At 46.5% G+C, this 23,702-nt stretch overlaps 1 protein-coding gene across 8 annotated transcripts in view; it reads right to left on the bottom strand.

The window, feature by feature from the left end:
* The window catches only part of SLCO2A1 (solute carrier organic anion transporter family member 2A1), a 100,761-nt gene that overhangs the window by 7,264 nt on the left and 69,795 nt on the right, over window positions 1-23,702 (bottom strand). For all 8 annotated transcript variants that reach the window (XM_006021017.3, XM_006021024.3, XM_006021020.3 and 5 more), the window contains 6 exons: window positions 20,328-20,546; window positions 15,353-15,451; window positions 11,926-12,059; window positions 9,719-9,800; window positions 8,251-8,415; window positions 6,816-7,005 (listed from right to left, as the gene is read on the bottom strand). In XM_006021017.3, the coding sequence (XP_006021079.1) occupies window positions 6,816-7,005; window positions 8,251-8,415; window positions 9,719-9,800; window positions 11,926-12,059; window positions 15,353-15,451; window positions 20,328-20,546 (889 nt within the window). The remainder of the gene's footprint in view (window positions 1-6,815; window positions 7,006-8,250; window positions 8,416-9,718; window positions 9,801-11,925; window positions 12,060-15,352; window positions 15,452-20,327; window positions 20,547-23,702) is intronic.

Here is a 23,702-nt window from a genome sequence, read left to right as displayed (position 1 = left end):
CTGAATTTTATAGTGCACTTGAAAGTAATTACTCTATATGCATGCAAACAAGCACTCACACACTTCTTTTCTGGTGGAAATCTAATCACCAAATGCCTGGAGAAATATACCTGTGCTAAGATCTCCACCTCAAGTCACTAGAAATGCGAGGAAGCCCAACCCAGGGAGACCTGGTTAGAACTGAAATTGGAAGTGTGCTAGCCCCAAAAGGCAAAATGAAGGCAGGGCTGCATGTCACCTAGTCCACTTGTTTTTCCTTTCTTCTTAGCACAAAGATGAAAAGCAAATCTCTGGAGTGAGAGATTTCCACCCCATAATCCCTCTTTGGGGATTGTGCTTGCAGTAAAATCCTTGGTTGGGGCAGATGGCAACACAGAACTAACGTTCATTTTTCTGCATAGATAATAGTCACCTGCAGCTTCCCAGGTATTGTATAAGGCATATTCACTGCTCTTGGGTTTCTGCCCTTGTGCAGTGGAGGGCAGCATCTATAGGATATCAGACCACAGGAAACATAAAACTGGTCTGAGCAAGCTAATCTGACAGAAGCAACTTGCAGAGGAAGGAGGGGAGCAGGTGGAGGGAGCTCCTGGGGAGAAAGCCAGAATCCAGTTTCAAAAGGAGATAACAGATGTTGAGCCCAAACCTTGCTTTAGAAGGCTATCAGGTTCATTGCACTTCCTAAAAATCCTATGATGGGAAGGAAGAATCTTCTTGGGAAGACCCTTGTTAAACCCTTGCACCAGTCCCCTCCTCCACTCCAGCATTTTTTCTCATTACTCAGATTGGAAAAGGGGGTGGACTGTGGGTCCCTCCAGGGCTGCCATGCAGAGGTTTTGCAGACAGTGGCCCCCATAATCAGCAGGAGGACCCTGACTCCTTTCTTTTTGTCCTGACCAAGCTGCTTAGTCATGGCAGAAAGCTTGGGAGCATCTGTTCTTTACTGCGCTACATTAGTATCTCTGCCAACATCATGATAGCCCATGCCTTCAAGCCTGTCTGGAGAGCAAAAGTGAGACAAGCCATAAAATACCTCCTGGACTTTAATAAGACTTTTGATCCAGTTCCACATGGCAGTCTTATAAATACGCTGAAGAACTGTAAACTAGCTGGAATTAGTGTTAGGTGGATACATAATTAAATGACTAACCATAAGCCAAGAGTACATATAAATAAATGGATTAATGGGAGAACAGCAGGAGGTTCTGAGGAAGTATCCACTGGGAGCATCTACACATGCACTGATGCACTGTAGTTAGTGCGCATTAAGTTTAGTATCAGTAATAACAGATACTAACTCAATGCTCAGTAGCCTTTTTAGTGATTCTAATGCAAAGCAGACTAATTCTACTCTGCATTAGCATGGCTTTTGCCATGATGCGCTAATGCACAATAAACATAGTCTACTTTGCATTTAGTGTCTTGTGTAGATGCACCCACAGTGTTTTGTCTTGGGCCTGGTGCTGTTTGATGTTTTTCTTGATGATTTGGATATAGGAAGAGAAAGCTTCCTGATTGAGCTTGCAGGTGCCACAAAACTGCAGGAGAAGGGATGAGTGCAAAAACTTTGGAAGGTAGATTAGAATTCAAAAGGATTGAGATAGATTAGAGAACTGGGCCATAGATAACAATGATAAATTCTGAAAAAAACATATGCTAAAATGTGTATGTCCCAAGGAAGAAAAACCAACTGCATAAATACAGTATGGGGATAGCTATCTAAGGAGCAGCACTGCCTGGAAGCATCTGGGAATCATCACAGGCTCAATGTAAGCTAGCGATGAGGTGCTTTCACAAACAAGGAAATGCAATTTGGGGCTGTGTTAAAAGGAGGTTTGTATGCAAGAGAAGAGGCAATAATATTTTTCCACTCAGTGCTGCATAGGCCTCTGCTGGAGTACTGTGCAGTACTGAGCACATCTGGGCTCTGCATTTTAAGAGTGATTTAGGAAATAATGGAGAGAATACTAGGTCTGTGAGAGTCAGCAGCGATCCAATCCGGCTTCAGATCCAGCTGCTTTGGATGGCAGTGATCTGATCTGGAGCTCCAGACCGGGTTTCTGCCTCGATCAGGCCGAAGCGGCTCTGAAGCTTCAGAGCCATCTTGGAGATCTGGCCACAGGGTATAATGGGGGAATCGATGAAATATCTATAACTTTGTTGTTTTTTGTCCGATTTGGATAAAACTTGCAGGGACAGTAGCCTCTGCTGAGAGCATGAAACTTAACAAGTTTCAAGAAGATCGGTGCAGGGATTTGGGGGGAACTGTACCCCAAATTCTTGAAAGCCAAACTCATGTCACGGCTGTGTGTCACAGCACAGGGGGGTGAAAACTGCAAAGATGGTGGCTCTTGGTGAGGCCACAAAGCCTGCCAAGTTTAAAAAAGATTGGTAGAGCGGTTTTGGGGGAACTGTACCCCAAATTCTTGAAAGCAAAACTCCTGTCATGTCTATGTGTTACACCACAGGGGGGTCAAAACTGCAGGGCTTGTAGCTCCTACTGAGGCCACAAAACTTGGGCCATGCCTCCTGCCAGCTGTGGAGGAGATTGGTGCAGGGGGGTTCTGGGGTCTGCACCCCGAGCTGCTGACAGGCAAAACTTGTGACTTGGGTGCTTGTGGGACTGACGGTGTCTGTCTTGGGGCAGTTGATTGTCTGTATTGAGTCTTTCCTCTCCTTAGCCTGGTTTTGTAGGTGCTAATTGATGGCACTTAACTGGCTACATTACCTAGGTCCTGTGTATTGAGCTGGTCCCTGAGTGAATCAAGATTGATTGGTAACTGGTAACACAGTAGCTTAGCAGCCAGGCCTGCAGTAGTCTCCCCTCCCTGCCCCAAGACAGACAGTCAATTCCACAAGCACCCATGACATGAGTTTTGCCTGTCAGCAGCTAGGGGTGAAGGGCCCAGAACCCCCCTGCACCGATCTCCTCCACAGCTGGCAGGCCTCGTGGCCGCAGCAGGGGCCACCATCCCTGCAGCTGTCACCCTGCTGCGCCTTAACACACACAGGGTCACCCATGTCACGAGTTTTGCTTGTCCGCAGCTTGAGGTGCAGTTCCCCCCAAACCCCTGCACTGATCTTCTTGAAACTTGGCAGGCTTTGTGGCCTCAGCAAGAGCTACCAGCCCTGCAGTTTTGACCCCCCTGTGGTGTTGCACATAAATGTTACAGGAGTTTTGCTTTCAAGAATTTGGGGTGCAGTTCCCCCCAAACCCCTCCACCGATCTTCTTGAAACTTGACAGGCTTCACGCTCTCCAGAGTCTACCACCCCTGAAAATTTCATCCAAATTGGATGAAAACAACAAAGTTATAGATATTTTATTGCTTCCCCATTATACCCTATGGCCGGATCTCTGAGGCAGCTCTGAACCACTTCAGGAAGACTAACGAGGCCAGCGCTTTGACCCAGACATGCTGCTTCGGACCCCAAAGCATCCGAAGCTTCTCCAGATCCGAAGCTCTGTCCGAAGGCTCGCACAGCCCTAGAGAATACAGAGGTGAATGACAAAGAAAACAAAGGGCTTGGAGTACAGGCTGCATGAGGAATGGCTGAAAGAACTAGGTATGTTTAGCTTGGAGAAAAAGGAGATGAAAGGGGGACATGACAGCAGTTTTCAAATAGTTGAGCAGCTGTCATGAAGAAGGAGAACAACTGCTCTCCTTTGCCGCAGAGGGCAGGATGTGAGGCAATGGGTTTAAACTGCAGCAAAACAGAATCTCAGAAAAACACTTCCTCTCTGGAAGAACAGTGGGACAATGGAACAAGGTGCCTGGCGAAGCCATGCCATCTCCTTCACCAGAGGCTTTTGTAAAGGGACTGAACAGACCTCTGCTGGAATGGCTTAGGAGCAGCAAACCAGGCATCAGGACAGGCCACCGGGCCAGCTGACCCTCGAGGTCTCTGCTATGATGCTAAAGCCACTAGAGGGCACCCGCATGCTGACCCATAGACCCAAACCGGATGGACTGAAAGCACACAGCCCCCGCTCTCCCCCCAGCTCCACTTCACTTGTCTGGCAACCCACCACAGAGCAAGGTCTGTAAGCCAAGGACATAAATGTGCCTCTACAAAAGGGTCTGTAGCAGCTCACTGCTTAGTAACCTGCCTTCTTCTTTCAAACAAGCAACTGAAGAGGCTGTCACTAAGATGAGCAAACAATCTTGAAACCTAACCTGGCTGGACTGTAACAGAAGAGAAGCTAAGACCAAGCAGCTGGATCGGCTCAGTCAGTGAGAAAACAGTGCTGAATGAAACCAGGCAGCAAACTCCATGGAGAGGCCTTGCACACCTCCGACACACAAGGTTTATGGAAGAAGGTTTTGTCAAGACTGGTAAGGTTCTTTGGGTAAATCCGGTCTCTTTTATTAGGCCAATGAAAATAGTTGAAAAAATTCTTCTTTGCAAACTTTTGGGTACAAACACCCTTCTTCAGGCTGAGGAAAGGGTGTTTGTACCTGAAAGCTTGCAAAGAAGAAATTTTCCAACTCTTTTAGTTGGTCTAATAAAAGATACCGGGTTTACCCAAAGAACCTTGTCTGCCTATGTCCTTAGACCAGCATGGCTACAAGCAATACCCTTGTCAAGACTGGCGCCTTCTATATGATCAGGCAGGGGCAGATGGGACAGCCACAGGGTGAGCCATGAGACCTTCCAGTGTTTGAATCCTGCCCTGCACCCAGGAAGCATGAATGCAGAGATCTAGTTAGATATCCTTCAGACAGAGTGCTTTGTTTCCAAGTGACATGGGGGATTAATTTTACCATTATCTTTCCAACAGATGTGTCCTTGCCTCCCCAGGTGTGACATATGGACAAATTAAAAAGGGAACGGAAAGAGTAGCGAGGTACTGGAGAGGAGGGTCTTAGGAGTTTCCTGTTAAATATTCTGCCTTCCTTTTCAAGGGAAGAGGTGGGTGAGTTTTGTACCTCTGATCAGGTTCATACCCTCTGCCTATAATAACATCACTGCAGCCAGGTGTGATGGAGCCTATTACAAATCCACTTCTGAAGTGAAATTTTTGCTTTTTGGAAACCATTATCACAGGATTCTCCCTCCCGAGTCTCATGTTGCTAGCACCAGTTATGCCCATGGAAGCTACAAGCCAGAAATGAGAACCTCGTCAGTACAAAGGCTCTGCAGGAGCAGAATTACCAGGACTCCTTGTCATAGGCAAAGCCTTACCCAGAAGACTCTCATTCCTTCATCTTGGGCACCCCATCAGATTTTTCACCTTGAATCTAAAATGACACAAAGGGAAACACGTTTCCCTCTGATGACTGACAGCACGTCCAAAAATGGAACGTCGGGTTCAAGGATAAGTATTAGATTTTTTTTTTAAATCCCCAATGACAGCCTCAGATATCAGAGTACACGCAGTGCAATTCTCAGCAGCAAAGTATAAACATTTCCATCCACTTACTTCAAGTTTGTTTGCTGAGTGCTTGACGCCTTCCTAGCTTGTAGTTATGTAAGTGGTTTTGTTTAACTATGGGGGAAAAATGAGCATATTGCCCAGTCCTTCACCACTCCTGTTTGCAAGCAACTGCGCCCCTGGGACAGAGGGCTTATCACACGTCAAGGGAAACATTTGGTGTGGGAGCCCCTTGTTAAAATATTGGCAGTAGGTTGGGAAATGGCTTGATTAAGGTGAAACTGAAAACAAGCTTGGGGTGGAGCCCAAGTACAACTTTATCTTAAATAAGTAAAAGGGGACAACAAGAGCCAAAAGTTCCCTCACATGCAAGCAGAGCGCGACTCTCCAAGAGATGTAAGAAGAGAGCAGGCTGCTACTATCCCCTGAGACCGTGCATATGCTCTAGGCCTAGAGAAAAGGGCAGTAGTGAAAGGCCCCTACCCCTCACTGAAATCTACAGCATATTGGAGTCACTGAGCAAGTCCCAGGGCTGTTTGCCTTTGGAAAGGGGCACTCTGTGGTCATGAATCTCATCCTAACAGTGGGGTTCAGAAGCCTAATGATGAGATGTCCTTTTGTTCTGCACTCTGCATATACTGTATTTAGGACTGGCAGGTTGCTCACAGATTCAAAAACCAGAATTGGCCATTAAATTATTTTATTTGACCTCCTGTATAGGACAGACTGGAGAATTTCATTCACCTGTTCCTATAGTGGGTCCTAATAGTTGTTTTTTTTTTTAAAATGAGTAGCAGCAGATTTCAGGTGCAAGGTGGGGCTGGAACAGCTCACACACCTGAAGACATGGAGTGCTCTATTCTGGCTCAACTCTTGGAAGTACCGCTGTGAAAAGCAGGACTTTCCAGGATGCTCTAACCCCAATAACCCATCGACTGCCACTGCACAGTGCACCCCCCCCACTCCCTAATCTAAAGACTTGAAGCAGCAAGGACACAGGATTGGAGTGTAATGGTGATGGGGTGGGCTGAGGTGATGCACATCTCTGGCATGAGGAAGGGGAGCTGTAAGTGTTTCCTGCAGCAGCCACCAAGGGAGGAAACAATGAGCAGCAGGATCTGACTGGAAGCCAGTATGCAGTGATGGTGGAGGCCAAGCCATTGGGTCAGGGGTTGACTGTGTGTCATCCCCCGCAAAGTCCCTAGTGGCCAGAGTGCTTGGCTTTGCTGTGAAGTCAGGTCCCCAGGTGGCCACAGCCTTGTAACAAACACAGAACTGAAGTTTGGATTCAAGATCAATACGTTTAAGTCATTGCAAGTCCCCGCTAATAGAGCAGAAAGTCTTGCTTTCAGTACTAGGACCCCAGTTCAAGCCTTGCTTACAACCCTGTTGGGGTTGAACTCTTGGTCAGCCCTTTTCACCAGCACAGCTCCACATTACCGGTTTGGGTAAAGCCCAGCGATGGTTTGCGTAGAGCAGCCCATGAAGAACAACGGGAGGCAGAGAAGAATGGAGATGATGAGCACCACCAGTGCAAATCGGGGAATGGCCTTGAGGGAGAAGCCAAAGCGTTTCATGACGATTCCTCCTAAGAGCATGCCCAGTGCCGCTGCTGGCAGGTTCACAGCTCCTGAAGTCAGAGAAGAGGCATTAGTCATGAGGGTAGGATGAGCGCTCTCCTTGGTGAGACCCGCTTCTGCTGGCAGTGTACAAGGACAATCAGTGCCTGGCTTTTCTGGCCTTGGTGGCAGGAAAGGGAAATTGCAGCCATTTCAGTCTCCTGAGGCTGCTGAGCTAGCTGGTACCCCATCAGGGACTCTGGCTCAGAAGTCTCACTGAAGATGTGACATTTATCTTTCAGAAACTGCAAGCAATACCATGCCCCCCTTTTGCCTCCACGACACGTATGTCAGAAGCAGTGGGCGCATCTACATGAGATGCTTACTGAGCATCAGCCTACTAACACTGTGCAGTAGTGTGGCGGTTAAAAGCTGTGCTAATAGCCTGCTGTGCAATGTTATTAGGCTAATGCGCAGTAAGCATCACAAAATAACTGTGCGCCAGCTCTACTGTACAGTAAGTCTAGTTGGTAGTTGCTGTGCATTTAGTTAGTACTTTATTAAACAAGTACTAAACTAAATATGTAGTATCCAAGGCGCATTAATGAATATATGTAGATGCGCCCAGTGAGGAGGAGGAGGAGGAGGAGGAGGGGAAGGGTAGGACATTATGACACCTCTGCCTCCCTCAGCAGTTCTGTCTGTGATGGGGGAAGTCCCAGGTACTGGCTGCTTTGGCTTTCCAACCCCTTTGTCCTGCCAGAGCAGAACAGACATGCTGTCATGCAGCTGAAGTTCTGGCCCATAGCTTATGGTAACCTTCCTTAATTTTGCTCATCTAGCCAGTGTCAAACTGGGTGCACAATCATTTTCCATTAGTGCACTCGCTCAAAGCAGCTTATGCCTAACTGCAACATCTACCCAACTCTGCCTTGTCCATGCCAGCAGCGGTTATGTGATTTAATCAGTGGGGTCAGGTAAGAGCAGTCATAAGCAAACAAAGGAGGTTGGCCATGGAGAACCTGATTAATGGGTGTCACCAGGGCCTCATTAACAAACACTTCAGGGCAGGAAAAGGGAAAACTTCATCACTTGGCTCAAGACTGGAGATGGTGGAAGTCCCTTCATCTTGTCTACTCCCTTTCTAGCTGCTGTGCTCGGAAAATGTACTTTTAATGATTTCCTTTGCTTAGAAAAACAAGGACAATATAGCCTGGGAGCTCCACATTTGGGAACATATTTTTCACATTTCAAACCCATTCTTTAGATTGAGGGCCATTTGGCAGCTCTCCCTGGGACTTCAGCATGCATCTCACCGATGAGGAAGTTGGCGTAGGAAGGGGTGGCGCCATACTGCTGCTCCAGGAACTTGCTGAGGAAGGTGGAGAGACCAGCTATGACTGAGGAAAAGCTGCATTGAGCTAGGACCAGTATGATGAAGAGGGGGTTGAGGAGCATCTTTAGGAAGACCCGAGGGAATTCTACAAAGAAACAAGAAAGAAAAAAAAACAAACTTATCAAAGAACAGGTTGTGCCAGCAACTCATACCACCAAAATAAAGCCTGGAGACAGACCTTCCATGATTAGCTAATAGCCTTTTGAGGACATGCTCATTAGACTACTGAGGAGAACTAACCCGGCAGGACAGCTCCAGACATGAGTACGACCGTTCGTCTGGGAAGTGGAGGTTGCCTGCTACCCCTGCCCTATGCCCATGCTTTCAGTGTCTTCAGTAGACCTCTGAATTACTCTACATTCAGAAGTCTACTTGTAATGTTTTACAGTTATATCATATTTGCTTTTTTGAAATACGGGCTCATTTCTCACCTGGTATAAAATGGCAAAGCTCCCCTGAATTCAGTGGAGCCATTCTGGTCTGCCCCAGTTGAGGCACTGGATCATTGAGTCTTCTTGCAGGGAAGATGAACTATTTGTACAAATTAGTCACAACATGGCTGATTTTTCCTTACAGCTAATTTGAGACCGCTGCATCAGGCAGGTCAGCCTGATGATATACCACTGGCCATGTATGAGCCACGGTCCTTCTACTAACCAGCTCCTTAACATGGATTTCTCATTTTCTAGCAGAGAACATCATGGAGACAATAGGCCCTTCGTTAAAGCCCAGCAAGGAAGAAGAAACAGGTCTGAAAGCCATCAGGCAGGAGAGCAGTGGGGCAATGGGTTAACAGAAGCAGGAGGGCAGCATATCCTAGGCTAAAGACGAGTAATCATGTTGAGTTAGGGTGGGATTTTGTCAGAGGGATCCCTTCCAACCCCCTCTTTTGCCTACACAGACCTAGTTGAACAAATGGGCTTAAGCCTCAAGTAGAATGAGCTCAGTGGTCTTCTATATGTGAGGCCTGGTGGCTGTTGATCTCCGGCTCAACAACTTTTTACTTTGGCCTGATCAACACACTGAGAAAAGTTTTCCAAAGCAGCCAAGAGACTTTAAAAGCCCCACTTCAAAAAGTGATTTGGGCCCTTCAGCACTTAAGTCTCTTTGGCTTTCAGTGAGCCTTGGGCTGTTCAGTAATTATGCCAATCCAAAGGTCCAGTTTAAGAACTGTAGAATATCTAACCCTCTCTTCTCAGGAAAATCCCATGATTAGCACAGCTGAGGTGCTGCACGGAAAGACGGAGCAGTGTGCAGAGTCACGAGCAAGGAAGTTACCTGGCCCCTGCCTAGCCGTAGTGGTGAACTAGGAGCGAGTCGCCCCAGGTCCTGAGGACACTATGAACTCAGTCAGTTAAAGCAAAAAGTCCTGGAAAGGAGCCCCTTACTTTTAATGAAGTCCACCAAGGAAACTTCTTCAGCCTTGGCTTTCTCCATCTTCCTCAGCATGTCTGCCTCAGCACCCGAGTCCTGGAGAAAGCAGACAAGAATGACTATAGTGAGACAGAGAGAGTGACAGGCAGATGGTTAGCCTTCTCACAATGGGTGCCATCCCCTTACAGTATGTGAAAGGCTGCTGTTGCACTGGTCCAGTGACACAGGGAGGGAGAGAGCGGGGGGTGGCAGCAGGGTGAAGCAGCACATGACAACCAGGAAAAAAAACACTCCTTCAGTAGAAGAGTCACTTCAGCCCCTCTGGCCTTAGCACTGGCAGAGTTCCAGAATAGCATGTATTTGCTCCTTGAAGGCGAAGACAAGGAGATGTACTTTGCCAGTGCAGCGGGAGGTTACCAGTGATACTCGGCCCTTCAACCTTCTGGAACAGAGCTTATCTTTGAACCATTTCCAAGGCTGAAGCATTTGCCTGCCCTGCTACAGCCAAGAAGTTAGTTATCTTCTGCTCAACTCTGCTTTTGCATAACTCCCTCTTACCCTTTCTGTGTTAGGCTCCAGAAGGTAACTCCCATCCCGTGATCTTTTTCAAGGGTATGAAGTAATTTGCCCTCCTGAATCATAGCAGAAAGTCAAAATCTAATGTTACTGGGCACAAAAGAGTCACAAAAAAAGTTTTGGATTTGGTCAGCAGTTTCAATTGCATCAAACAAGCCTTCCATGTTGCTCCTGACTCCCTTTTTATTATGAATTTAAATTTCAAAACAAAATGTAAGTTAGAATGAAGTGGGGGGAACCCCAAACTGTTTTGAAAAGGGAAAAATGGGTTGTTTCACAATTTTGAACTTTTTGCCATTCATTTGCAACACAGGAAAAATTGTTGAAATGGACCCTGTCCCACAAAGAGATTTAATTTGAGCAGCTTGATTCCAGAGCTCCCCTCCCCTACCCCCTGGACACTCTCTGCAGTCTAATCCTCTTACCACGGTAGAGTGTGACCTTGGAGAAGAGATGGCCTTCAGCATGGTGGTAGTACTACCGCAACAGGGTGGGGGGAAGCACAACAGCACATAAGAAGGTGGCAGGCAACAGCAGATATTGGGAGGAGGGTGGGCAACCGACAATGACATCTCAATGCTTAAGTTAGCTGAAAATGTTCAGCACAATAAATGCAGCTAAGAATTTAGTGCTAAAGAAAGACTGACGGTCTTGATGAATTGGGGACGTAGGAAGTGCCAGGCTGGATCCGCTGAATCCACAATGTCCTGTCTCCAGCAGGGACCAGCACCAGCTGCTTCAGAGAGAGGTGGGAGAACCTGTGCTGTAAGCAGTCCTGGGCTAACCAGCTCCTAAAACTACCCAAGGCTGGCTGAGGTGGGAGGATTGCTGTCCCTTCCAGAACTCAAGTTTTTTGTAGAATCTAGATAATCATATTATCAATACAAGACTGCCCAGTCCTGACTGGCACCCTGGCAGGGTCTTGGTCTCAGTGGGGCAATGCGTTCCTCTGATGAGGAATACCAGGACATATGTCCAAAATATGAAGTTTGCCAATTGACTCATGTCACTGTCTCCGAGTCAGTGGACTCTTGGAAAGGCCCATGTAGCAATGCATCAATGGCAATGCATTCCTCTGATGAGATGGGTCGTGACTGAAATGCCTCTATTTTAGCAGCAGACCTGAAAGAACATGAGCTTCTCTGTGCTGCTCTGTCTATGAGCCTCAGTTTTGATTTGGAGGAACTGGCTTCAAAGATCAATGTTTGTGCTCAGCCATGCATTGAACAGACTGCTAGTCTGCTGAGCCAGGTACCTAGGGTGCCAGTGTATTGGGAATGTAGAGATTACCCAGCAGGTAATTCAGCAATGAACTATTTATGGATTTCACATTTTAAGGGCCATAACAAAATCAGCCAATGAGCAGTGTGCAGTTCCTTCCGCATGAATAAAATCCCAAATTATTATTGTTGCCAGTGTTATTGCAATACCCAGCAGCCTTAGTTAAGGAATCAGTCCCTTGTATAGTGCTGGCTAGGAGCTCATTAGAAAAATCTAATATATTTTAAGAAGCAAACCCTGCTATTTCCCTTCCCTTCCTCCACCCTCCATTCTTGTCTCCCCTCCAGGGCTAGCATCTCCTCTTGAAATACCATACAACTGCCCCGAGCCAAAATGTTTTGTCCCATCAGTGTCTGGGTCTTACCTGCCCTTTGAACATGTAGCGGGGAAAGAAGAAGTAGGGAATGGAGGTGATCAATAAGCAGCTTGAAGAAATTAGGGGCCCCAGCCACCAGGCTCCGATCCAGCCTTGGTCCTGTGGTTTCAGGTTCACAGTGCCTGAAAAACAGCAGGAAGAATGAAGTTACCCAATGTCTTGTGGGGCACATTAGCATAGCCTGGATCTCTATCCCCCTACTTGCAAGAATATAGAGATTCAAATCTCTCACTGCTTTTAAACCAGCTGAACTTTACCATGAGCTGCAGGAGGTTTTAAAAAAAAAATACACATCATTGACCCAAAATAAGAACAAATCCCCTCAAATCCACTTCCTAGGAGACATAGCAGCAGAATGGTTTCGTATGGAGCCCTGGGCAAGGACCAGACCCCCACAGCAAGGGTAAGAAGAGCATAGCTCTGTTAAAAGCACAGAATCAGGGAGGCATTTCCAGGGCAGTCAGTGAGGCTGCACTGATTTACATCAGCTGGCAACCTGTAGCTAAACACATCCACATAGTGGGAGTTATTACTTCTGGTCAGCTGTTCCTGCAGAAAGCCTCTGCTCTGTGTGCTCCAACTTCCCCATCAGGAGTTGGCTTTGAAAGATCAAGGCCCCAGACAGATTAATTCCCTGATAAAGTGCAGCCTTGTTAATGCAGGTCCAGCCAGACACCAGCTTGGACTGGCTCCTTCTCCCTCCAAAACAACATGGAGCTCAGAAAAAAGTCAGATGATTAGGGTGTGAATGGAGCTGCCTACCCAGCTGGTCCATGGCAGGGCAAGGCAATGCTTGCCAAGCGGTTGGATGAGAGACTCTAGGTCGATGGGTCAGGAAATGAAACGGTATCCTGCGTGTCTTGCTGTCAGCAGCAGCAAAGCAATGAGTGCCATTTCACAGGTCTGGTCGCAGTCCTTCTGCATACACCTTAGTTAACTTGAAGGCTAGGGCCAGAGGTTGGCTGCACTTGGCTGGATGTGGGCTCAGGTATCCACCTGGTCCCATGATATGGATGAAAACCACAGCTCTGCCCTTGCATTGTAAAGGATGTAAGTCACGTCTGAGAGGGCAGAGTGCAGGATTATCCCCTCTGCTGCTACTACAACATGCACATGTTCTGGTGCACAGGGCAGACATCACCAGGTCTGTTCTCACTAGAGGTGGAGCAACACGTCCCAACAGCTCTGCGCTTCAGGATTGCCCAGAAGACCAATTAAATGAGCATCAAAACATGCTGGAGGAGGAGGATTCAAAGATTCTCCCAAGAAAGCATTCAGTTAAAGGGATTAAACCCTTTCTATTCCTTCATCCTTTGCCTTTGGACACATGGTTTGACTGCACGCTTCTACACAGGTGGCTAGAACTTATAGCAGCTACTTTCCTGTAAAGAATTTCTCTCCTATTATTCCCAGGTTTAGCTGCTTTCTGCTGGCTGCAATTAAGGGGATGACCTGTTGTCGCCTGTGTGAAGGGAGAAATGGTGTTAATGAAAGTGATTTCCGAATGTACAAGCTCCAGGGCCTCACACCCTTCACTGGGAAGAAAGATGAGAAAGTCATTCTGCTTGCTTCCAACGCAGACATCCTTCAGAAGAGGCAGTGTTACTCACGGGAGGTCGAAGGATCGTTTGAGTTGGCATGGAAAGCGCATCTCCCCATTGTTAGGATTTTTATGAGTGGAAAAGGAACAAGTAGCAGTCTTAAGCCTTTGCTCTTCTCAGCCCAGACTTCCTGTCGTCCAGGAATAAACTAGAGCCCGCTGAAAGAAAAGCCCACACCCCATTCAAACAATTGCCCGACTTCCCCAAACAGGACCAATCTACTTTGGGGTGGGTGACATCATCATGGAGCGACCACACAGAGGATGCTAAGACGGTCTGTCACCATGGGGATGAAGCCTGATCTTTTTTTGCTATTTCCTGCCTCAGCTCATTTATTTTTCTTATCTGGCACCAGACAAAAATGACACATGGGTTCCAGTTTCTCTAATGAAACACAGGAAGAGCCATGTTAATGATGAAGCTGTGGAGAATGCTTTAACAATAGGCCACAGCATGCATGGTAAATGAAGAAAATGATCCCAAATGCTGGGAACTAGAACTGTAGGGAGATAAGTTCTCATCTCACTGTTACTTCTCTCAAACGATGTGGTGACCTGTTTGCCCAAAACATGCAATAATCCCCAAAACACATGCTTATAGCAGTCATCGTTGTTTTGTGCTTGGGCAGCATCCAGTCTAATGGGGTCCTGATTAACAATGGGACTCCTGCATGGTGCTACACTTTGGACACTAAGAGTAATACTCTTTCGGCACATCTACACAAGATACATTAGGCTAATGCACATGGATGTGATGTGCATTAAGGGCATGTATCTACATGTGCTCACCCTTAATGCACATTAACAACAGTGAATTTAGACTAATTGTGCCTAAATCTGATACCTGCAAATGCAGGTATTATTTAGGTGCAATTAGTTAAAGCACATTTATGCACGTGTAGACATGACTTGGCACTAACTTTAGTGCTGGGTCTGCCCAGCCACTAAGGGCACGTGACAGGGCTGCAGGGACTTGACACTAACTTTAGTTGACTCCCAAAATCCCTGCACATGTAGACACCTGCCAAAAAATCGCTTAATGTGCATTAGCTCAATGAGGATTAAATTTAGTCATGCTTAAATGTACGTGTAGATGCGCCCTTTGTATTCTAGAAGGATTCAGAGGGTGCAGCTGAGCCTGCTACCTGCTTCCCCCATCTTGTACTGAGTGCCAGGTATATTCTGCCCTGAAGAGCTAATAACCTATATAGATGAGAGAAAAAAACAACAGGAAGAGAAGCACAGGAGAGCAAAGGGTTGTGGCAGATCTGTGACAGCCAGGAACAGAAGCTGCCCACTATGCAGTAAGCATAGATAGCCCAGGCCAGCATCCATAGTCTGTAGGCCTGGCCTAGGTCATCCTTTATTCTTCTGTAAATGCAAAGGAAGTTTCCAAAGCACCCAGGCCTCTACCTGTTCAGCTGTGACAGCCCCACTCTGAAAGCATCATCTTCTTTCTCCCCTGGAGTTTTAGCAGTGGGCTAGCTTTCAGAAATCACTACTGCTATTTTAAATTCAGTAAACAGCACATCAGATTATTCATAGGCAGATTTTGGTTTGGTGCAATCTTTGTCTGCCCACCTAACGCTGTCAACATATCAGCTTTCCCTGGAGAGGAGACTGAACTGACAGTTATAACCACTTTGCATAATACTGTGTGGCTATTCCGGGACATGTCTTTCTGCTGGGGTGGTCGCCACAACCAGGACATATGTCCAAAATATGAGGTATGCCAATGTGACTCGTGTCACTGTCTCTGAGTCTTGGAGGACTCTTGGAAACGCCCATGCTACCCCAGACCTGTGCAATACTCACTCATGTCCACTCTTCCAATGTCCACAAACATCCGCAACACGACGGACCCCAGCAAGAATCCGAAAGCTGGGCCGAACACAGCAATGGAAAACAGGATCGCTGACAACGAAAAGAGGGGAGTGCCAGCGTGAGTGGGCCATTATCAAGAGACAAACTGCTTTGCTGCAGATACTGCATTTATCTTCCCTTGTGAGGCAGGGAGGATGTCACAACACATGGGAGAGAAGTCATCTCTTACCAATTGATAGACAATTAATGCCTCCTCTGTTGTGCAGCTATTATATGCACTGTTTATCCAACAGATGCATTAGAGAGAGGAAAAGCAGCTGCCAGTCAAAAGGATCTTATCCAAACTGACAAAATCAAGGTCTCACTGAGACATTCAATATTGAAATCACTGCTTCCAGCTATGCCCTGTGCATGAACCGCCTACTGCAGTACTGTGAAAATACTCAGTGAAGAAATATGGTGGCAGGAGCAGTGAGGAGCTAATACGGGGGGCAAGGCACCCTCATCACCCGCTGAAAGTAGAGACAGCAAAGACCTCTCAGCACTTAGAGGCGCATGAAATTTTTCAGCGAAAATGGGGGAAGGGGAGGGGAGGGTTAGTGAAAAGTGCAGAGTCACTGACACTAAAATGCCCTGCAGATTCACCTCAGGTCTGTGTAAATGTGTGTGGGTGGGAAAATTGTCTTTTTTAAATGAAATGTTTTGATTTTTTCCATTCAAAACAATTTTGCCTTTCAAAATTTCTTTCTATTTAATTAAAAAAACATTCAGTTTGAAATGAAATGCTCCAATGAATCCAAATCTAATTTTTTTAGATCTTTAAAATTTGCCATTTCTTTGTGCCATTTTTTTGGGGGAAAAAAAGTTTATTTGCATAACCCTACTAACACCTTACTGCATCAGGTCCTCAGTGCCCAAAACCATATATAATCATAACCATATATAATCATATAACCATATCATATATATGGTTTTGGGCACCGGGGGCCTGATATTGCAAGGTGTTAGTAGGGTTATGCAAATAAACAATTTTGGGGGGTATATATACCTGCCACTTCCCATATCTGACTACAGTTTCTCACTAATATATATATCTAGTGAGAACATATATATAGTGAGAAACTGTAGTCAGATATGGGAAGTGGCAGGTAGCATGACACTGAACACCAAGTACTGTTGGCTTCCATCCAACAACACACTCAACCCATCTCTCTTCTGTAAAGCACTTGACATTAAGGAAATACTCAAGTCTCATTGACCTTGGTGAGACTTGAACACATGCTGAAGTATTTTGCCTAAGTGGGACCTGCATACAATTTAGATATGAAGCAACCCAAGAGGTCCATGCTACTTCAAAGGGGTTCCTGTTTTTAAAAGAAATGAGATGGCGCTTTAATTCCTGAGATAAACCAAGGTTTTCATAGGCAGGGTCACTAGAGAAATTCTTCCATTATTAATGATTGTAACACCTTACCACAGGAAGACACTAAGCCCTAGAACTTCTCAAGGTTAAAAAATGGACTGGCCATTTGTGTGGATAACAAGGGTGCCCTGATGTAGGAACATCTGTGCTAACATATATTTGGGAAGAGACCATAAACCTAGTGCCTCAGATGTACCCCATTAGAGACCGGGAAAAGGGAGGAAGATTGTCACAGAGGACAACTGCAGGCCTTCCTCTGAAGTCTCTGGTGCTGAAACAAATGGACCTTTAGGCTGATCCAACCTGGCAACTATTTTGTCTCCAGCATGACGTACTCCAGCCTTCAGCCATTTCTACACAGTGAATTTATGGTGCCTGGCAGCAATGCCTTCAAAGAACACCATGCCCACTCTGTACAGCCTGGCTCCAAAACCAGAAGCTGTGTGGCCACATCCACTTGGTGCTTCAGGCAAGCTACTTGGCTGTGCTGAGAGAAAGGGTCAATTAGCCCATCTCCTAGCAAATCAGCTCATTCAAGGCACTGCACACCTCTATGTTGTTTCTGGAAATGCCACTGTCCAATATATTAAGTTTCTTGTATAGATGCAGCATCTGGGATCCAAAAGGCTATTAACAGCATGCAATCCTAGAAGCATCAGTTCCTTACAGGGAACCTATAAGCAAAAGGCAGAGGTTGCGTTGTACCTGTAACACCTGAGGACCTAAGCCTCAAATCTGCAGCTACTTTGTGAGAACTGATCCTTGGCGCTGGATTTCCACAAGAGCTTGGCACCTAACAAAGCAGTCAGATTTTCAGAGCTCAGCATGTCAGGTGCTGAGCTCTTCTGAAAATCTGGCTTCCATTGTGGGCATTCAGTGGATGAAAACTGAGCCCTTTTAGTTGCCAATCAGCAGCTCCCATCTGCAAGAAAGGTCTTGGTGACTTTGCTGTCTACCAAAGTCTGTTTGAACCCCCTTTGTGTTGAAATGGGAATGAAAGAATAACAATCAGAATAAGCATTTATATACAAACCAAATGAAAAAAATCTCCTGCCTGAATTTTATAGACAGATTTCCTTTCCTGCAGAAAAGTTAGGAAGTTGAGATTACTTACTAGAATACAAAAAGTTAAATTTCCAGTGTTGAAGTGACTTAGGAGCCTCATAGATCTATTTTGAAAAGAGACTTGACTTCAACGGGAGTTAGGCACAGGGCAGGGAACAGAAAGCAGAGCAGCTGATCTGGCAGGGGAGCAGGATCAGAGAGGCACTTGGGGAGAGTGCGGGACTATTTGTGATGTGCCTGCCAAAAAAAGATTGCCCCCCTGCCCGCCATGCACTAAGGCATATGAAGCACATGACCCCCCAGCCCAGCTGAACTCTTGTATCACTTCCCACTGCAGTTTTCAAGCAGGTGAACTTTCAGATGGCAAAAATACGATAAGAGTGCCAAAAAATCACCTTCCTATCTCCATGAGAGCAGCAGCTCTTCAGAGCCTGTGACCCCTGCCTTTGCAGTGCCTGGCTGCCATCTCAGCAGTAGAAGTGTCAGTTTTAAACCCCAGCCACAGACTTTATGAGCCTTAATTCTGTTGCAGTTGGCTCCTGAAGGGTATATGGGATCCATATGCATATAATAAACATAATGAACAGGAGGAGGAAGGCCTCCAAGATGTTTTTCCTACTGATTTCCCCCCTGTGGATGGGCCTAGTGGTTTCAGAAAGCAAAGGGAGCATAAGTTCCAGTTCATGGATTACTGCTGGATGCTGGCTGGCTCTAAACAGTGGCTAACTATCCTGCTCCTTCCTCTTCTAATACCCATACCATATTATCACAAAATGCAATGAGAACAGCTGACTTATAAAGGGAGAGGCAGTCACAGAATTTCTATGTAGGGCAATCTCATTGTAGTATCATGCAGCAGTGAGCAAGACATGACCAAGGACAGGGCAAAACATCAGAGGTCCTTGCTCTCCACAGCTTCAAATGGTGCTAAGATGGCATTTGGCTTCATCTAAATGCTGTGACAGACATTTTCCTTGCTAGAGACTGCCACTCTCATTGTGGTGTCTGATTGTTCCGAGTCCAATTTGTTTCCTGGGGAGAGAGGTCCCTGATGCATCTCATTACATGCCTCAGGCTTGGCCTCTGTCTTTTTGTAAAGTGCTGGGTTTAACAGGTACTTATTTAAACCACTTGGACATTGGGCTGGTGGAAAGCCAAGTGTTCCACAGCTTCAGACAGAGTCTCTCCAGAATTTCATAGAATCATAGAAAATGAGGGTTGGAAGGGACCACATTAGTCTAACCCCTTGCTCAAAGCAGGACCATCCTCCAACTAGATCATCCCAACCAAGGCTTTGTCTAGCTAGGTCTTAAAAACCTCCAGGAAAGGAGACTCCACAACCTCTCTGGGTAGCCAATCTAGTGCTTTACTACCCTCCTTGTGAAATTTTTTTCTCTAATATTTAACCTCAACTTCCTTTGCTGCAACTTGAGCCCATTGCTACCTGTTCTGTCATGTGCCACCACTGAAAACAGTCCAGCTCCATCCTCTTTGGGACCACCCTTCAGGGACTTGAAGTCTGCTATCAAATCCCTCCCTCAGTCTTCTCTAGACTAAATAAGCCCAGTTCCCTCAGCCTCTCCTCAAGTCCTGTGCCCCAGCCCCCCAATTATTTTTGTTGCCCTCCGCTGGACTCTCTCCAACTTGTCCACATCCTTTCTGTAGTGGGGGGCCCAAAACTGGACACAATATTCCAGACGTGGATGGACTTTCTAGAGAACCTGGTTGAAAAATAGCTTCTGGTTCCACAGAAAAATTACTATTATAAGGGAAATTTTGAAAGTGAAAGCATTTCTAATTGCACTTGATCCTGCCTCCTTGCAGGTGGTTGGACCCCATGATCTCTTGAGGTCTCTTCCAGCCCTGTTTTGGTGATGGTACCACTGATACAAAATGGTGCAGCAGTGCCTTATGATTACTGTAATTTGGGTGTCTTATATACCTATTCCTTTCTTTGGGCTGGCTCTTACTCATACTACAGCTCCATTGAGACACCACTTTCTGTCCTTTTGGCAAAGTAAGAGCGTGCATCACAGGTGTTACTGGCTGCGGGCAGACAGCTTAGCCCACAGGGGAGATTGGGAAGATAAAACACATGAACAAATGAGTTGCCATTTTGAATCAAAATATTTTGGGTTCTAGACCCCTACTTTTCTGAGAAGCTAGCATCACCTTCTGTGGAAAGATTTCACCTTTTTTGAAGAATTTTAGTGGATGAAAACCTAATATTTCTCTGAAAATGTATTATCAGTGCCCCAATGTCTATCTAGCCCAAGTTCATCATCAGGAGTATCACCACTCCCATTAAGTGCCCTGTTCACTTCCCCATTGACCTTTCCGCACACTTCACTCTTGCAAAGTTTCCTGTGCGGCTTTACAGAGGAGCCTTCCTAGACAAAACAAGGGTGGAATCTGCTTTGTAAAGTTCGAGCTCTACAATGTCACACAGACGAGGTCTGTTCTAGGAAAAGTACTTACCAACATACAGGGGAGAGTTGTTTGCCTCAGCGAAATCATCCACGTAGGAGATCCCAAAAGGTTGAATGGGAACAGTTCCAATTCCAGCCAGTAGCTGAGCTATAACCATTATTGCCCATACACTACTGGCCCCCTTCTGGGATGTCTGGGTGATGTTTGAAGGTGTCTGAAGCTTCTCCACCTTTTGGCAGAAATCAGCTTGGACCTGGCTCTTATTACCTGAAACAAGAATGGTATGAACATTATAAACCTGATTATCCACTCACTGCATGGTATGCTTGGCCACTGCATCTGATCGCCTCATGGCGTACCATCCTCTATGCCTCTGTCTTCTGCGAGGCTGATTTGGTGTCACTAGGGGCATAATTAGTCCTGCAGAACCTTCCTGAGATGTGACAATGCATGAAAAGAAAATGGCACATACTTCCCCAGCACTCCCAAGAGCACGGATCTCCCTCCCTCCCGACGTGTGCCAAATCCAGAAATGAGGCATTGAAGTCAGTCGGGGGAATGCCCCACTGCTGCTTTTGAGATCTGCCTGGGTTTGGTGTATGTGGGGTAGGGTGGGCTTCCCAGAGGCACTCTCAGGAGAGCCACAGATGCAGTCTGGATACAAAGAAAAAAAGAGTTTGGTTTGATAAAGCACAGGTCAAGTTCACAGAGCTGGCTTTCTTATTTGTAAACTAAAAGGATCAGATGCGCAGAGAGAATAAAGTCCACCATGCCATTGGTACAATTGCTATTTGGAGAACTTCATCCAATGGTTGGTGATGGAATCTCTTCTCAGCAACTCAGAGCTGAGGCTGAGCTAAAGGTCTAGGCACCTCTTAAACTTTCCAAATGGTCATGCATTCTTTGGAGCTAGAGTTCAACTTGAATTTCTCATTTAAAAAAAATCAGCAGCTGTCATCACATTAGCACATCTTCAAGGAATAGCATTCTGTTAACTTAAGGTATCACTGCATACAGGTAATCAAGTGTGAAATTTATCTGAGCTTTAGGGACAGTTCAATTAGAGAAGAAAAAACAATGTCTCCAATGTACTACCAGTACTAATAGCAAGATACCCGATGTTCACCTACCTAGCACTATTGCTCCAAGTTATATGTTAACTTTTGACTGGGGACAAAGGATTATTCTCTCAAAAGCCTAAGGAAAATCGATCCAGTCTATGAATCAAAGTGTTTGCAGGTTCCATTTTAAAGCAAGCAAAACAATAAGGAATATCTGGGGAGAGGGAAATCCAAAGCCAGAGCAAAATAAGGCATTACAGAACACACATAACAACCCCAGTGCACTTATCATTAGCACTTTCCATACTACTTCCTTATTCATGACACTTTCACCATTCCCTTCACCTCTTTTTAGTTAGTGAAATAACTTTGCAGCTTTTCTGTCCTTAGAGGAAAAAGTAACAGAACCAAACCAAATGTTTGTCAAGTGGTCAAGGGTTTTTACTGGCATAATGACTGACCGTTTCCACTAGCCACAAAAATCCTCTAGCAAGTTCCTTTGAAGGCCATTCTGTATGGAATTACTTTTTTTTTTTCCCTGTGGCAGGGCCCCTTTGGTGCCTGCCACTTTAAGGGCTAGAATTAAACAACAGAGCAGCCTGCAGGTGGCTGCACTCCCAATCAGGAGTCACATGGGCAGCAGAAAGCCACCTGATTGGGAAGTGGGACCAGCTGCTACATATAAGAGCAGGGTTGGAGCAGCAGGGCCAGCAGCTGGAGGGGGTCCATTGCCCGACTGGAGCTGCTGGTCACATAACATCTTGGAAGTATGGGGCAGGAACTATGGAGATGGCAGGAGGTTCCTGGTCCTGGGGCATGACCAAAAACTATACCCTGTTGGGATTGCATGGTGTGGTGGGGCTGTTCATGGTGGGGTGGTCCTCAGGAAATGCCACACTAGTTGCCTCCCTAGTGAAAGGTGAGTATGGGGTGCCTTATAACCTCAGCCCCTACAACCTTGTGGGCAACCCCAGAGTAGGGACAAGCATGGGTCTAGACATCATCATCAGGCCTGAAACCCAAGAGGCATAAGGCCCTGAGGTCCCAGTGAAGGTGGGGGGGAGGAGTGGCCCCAGTGAGGGGGGAGTGTAATGATTAGTAGGCTACATAGAGTAGGGTCCATATGGGCATCTGAAGGACTGTGCAGAGAAGGCGTAGAGCAGGGTCTGCATAGGCGGGCCTGAAGGGCTGTGCAGGGGCATGTAAAGTACAGTCCAAGTGAGGCCTGAAGGACTGCACATAGGCTGGCCCCAGGAGTTTGATGAGTGAGCCCTAGTGAGAAGGCATGAGTTTAGGCTCCAGTGAGGGGGCGTAATGGCCAATGTAAGTCTACAAACACCTGAGGCCACATTTGGGCCCGAGGCCAAGTGGTACAGCTAAGCAGGGGAGCCAGGGGAGTTTGATGATTTTTGATGCCATCTACAAGGCATGGGACATGGTGTAGGGGAGGTCGGAGCCATGTACATCACCTTGGGCATCAAGGCATAAAATGGGCAGCCTCCTGCATTATTACATCTTCTTTTATACACCAAGTTGTGGCACGTGAGACAGGGAAGACTGCCCTAGACAGGTGGGCAGGCTGACATTGGGACTGGCCTTGTGATAGCCCCCTGTCACATTTTCAAAACAAAAAGACCCTCCTTCCCCACTGTAGATTTTACTTGAAAGAAAAGCAAAAGTCATAGAGCCAAGGCTGGCTTCAGCAAACTTGGGCTTTTAGTCAATGACGCACTGCAGAGTAAGAGATTTGGCGAGATGGGAGCCCAGGAAGGGTGGCTGTGCCTTAAGGAAACGATCATTTGGGCACAGAGGAAGACGATCCCAATGTGGGGGAAAGGGGCTAAGAGACTTCCCTGGCTGACCAGAGAAATCCAGAGCAGCCTAAGGGCAAAAAGGGGGGCATATAAGCGGTGGAAACAGGGAGAGATTACTAAAGAGGAGTATACCTCCTCAGCTTGCTGTTGTAGGGAGGCAGTTAAAAAGGCCAAAGCTACTGTGGAGCTGAGGATGGCATCCCAAGTTAAGGATAACAAAAAATTGTTTTTCAGATATATAGGGAGTAAAAGGAAGGCCCAGGGCGGAATAGGACCTCTACCAAATGGGCAAAAGTAATTGGTGATGGACAGGGGGGACAAGGCTGAACTCCTCAATGAGTTCTTTGCCTCTGTGTTCCTAAATGAGGGGCAAGACAAGTCTCTTACTAGGATTGTAGAGAGACTACAGCAGGGCACCAGACTACCAAGCGCTGACCCTGAGATGTTGCAGAGTCACTTGGAAGGATTGGATGCATTTAAGTCGGCAGGCCCAGATGAGCTCCATCCGAGGGTACTGAAGGCACTGGCTGGGGGCACTGCGCAAGCCC

This window comes from Alligator sinensis, unplaced genomic scaffold (genome assembly GCF_000455745.1).
Source record: "Alligator sinensis unplaced genomic scaffold, ASM45574v1 scaffold1086_3, whole genome shotgun sequence".
NCBI classification, from domain to species: domain Eukaryota; kingdom Metazoa; phylum Chordata; order Crocodylia; family Alligatoridae; genus Alligator; species Alligator sinensis.
The sequence above is the reverse complement of the archived record's forward strand: the minus strand, read 5'-3'. Positions and strand labels throughout refer to the sequence as shown.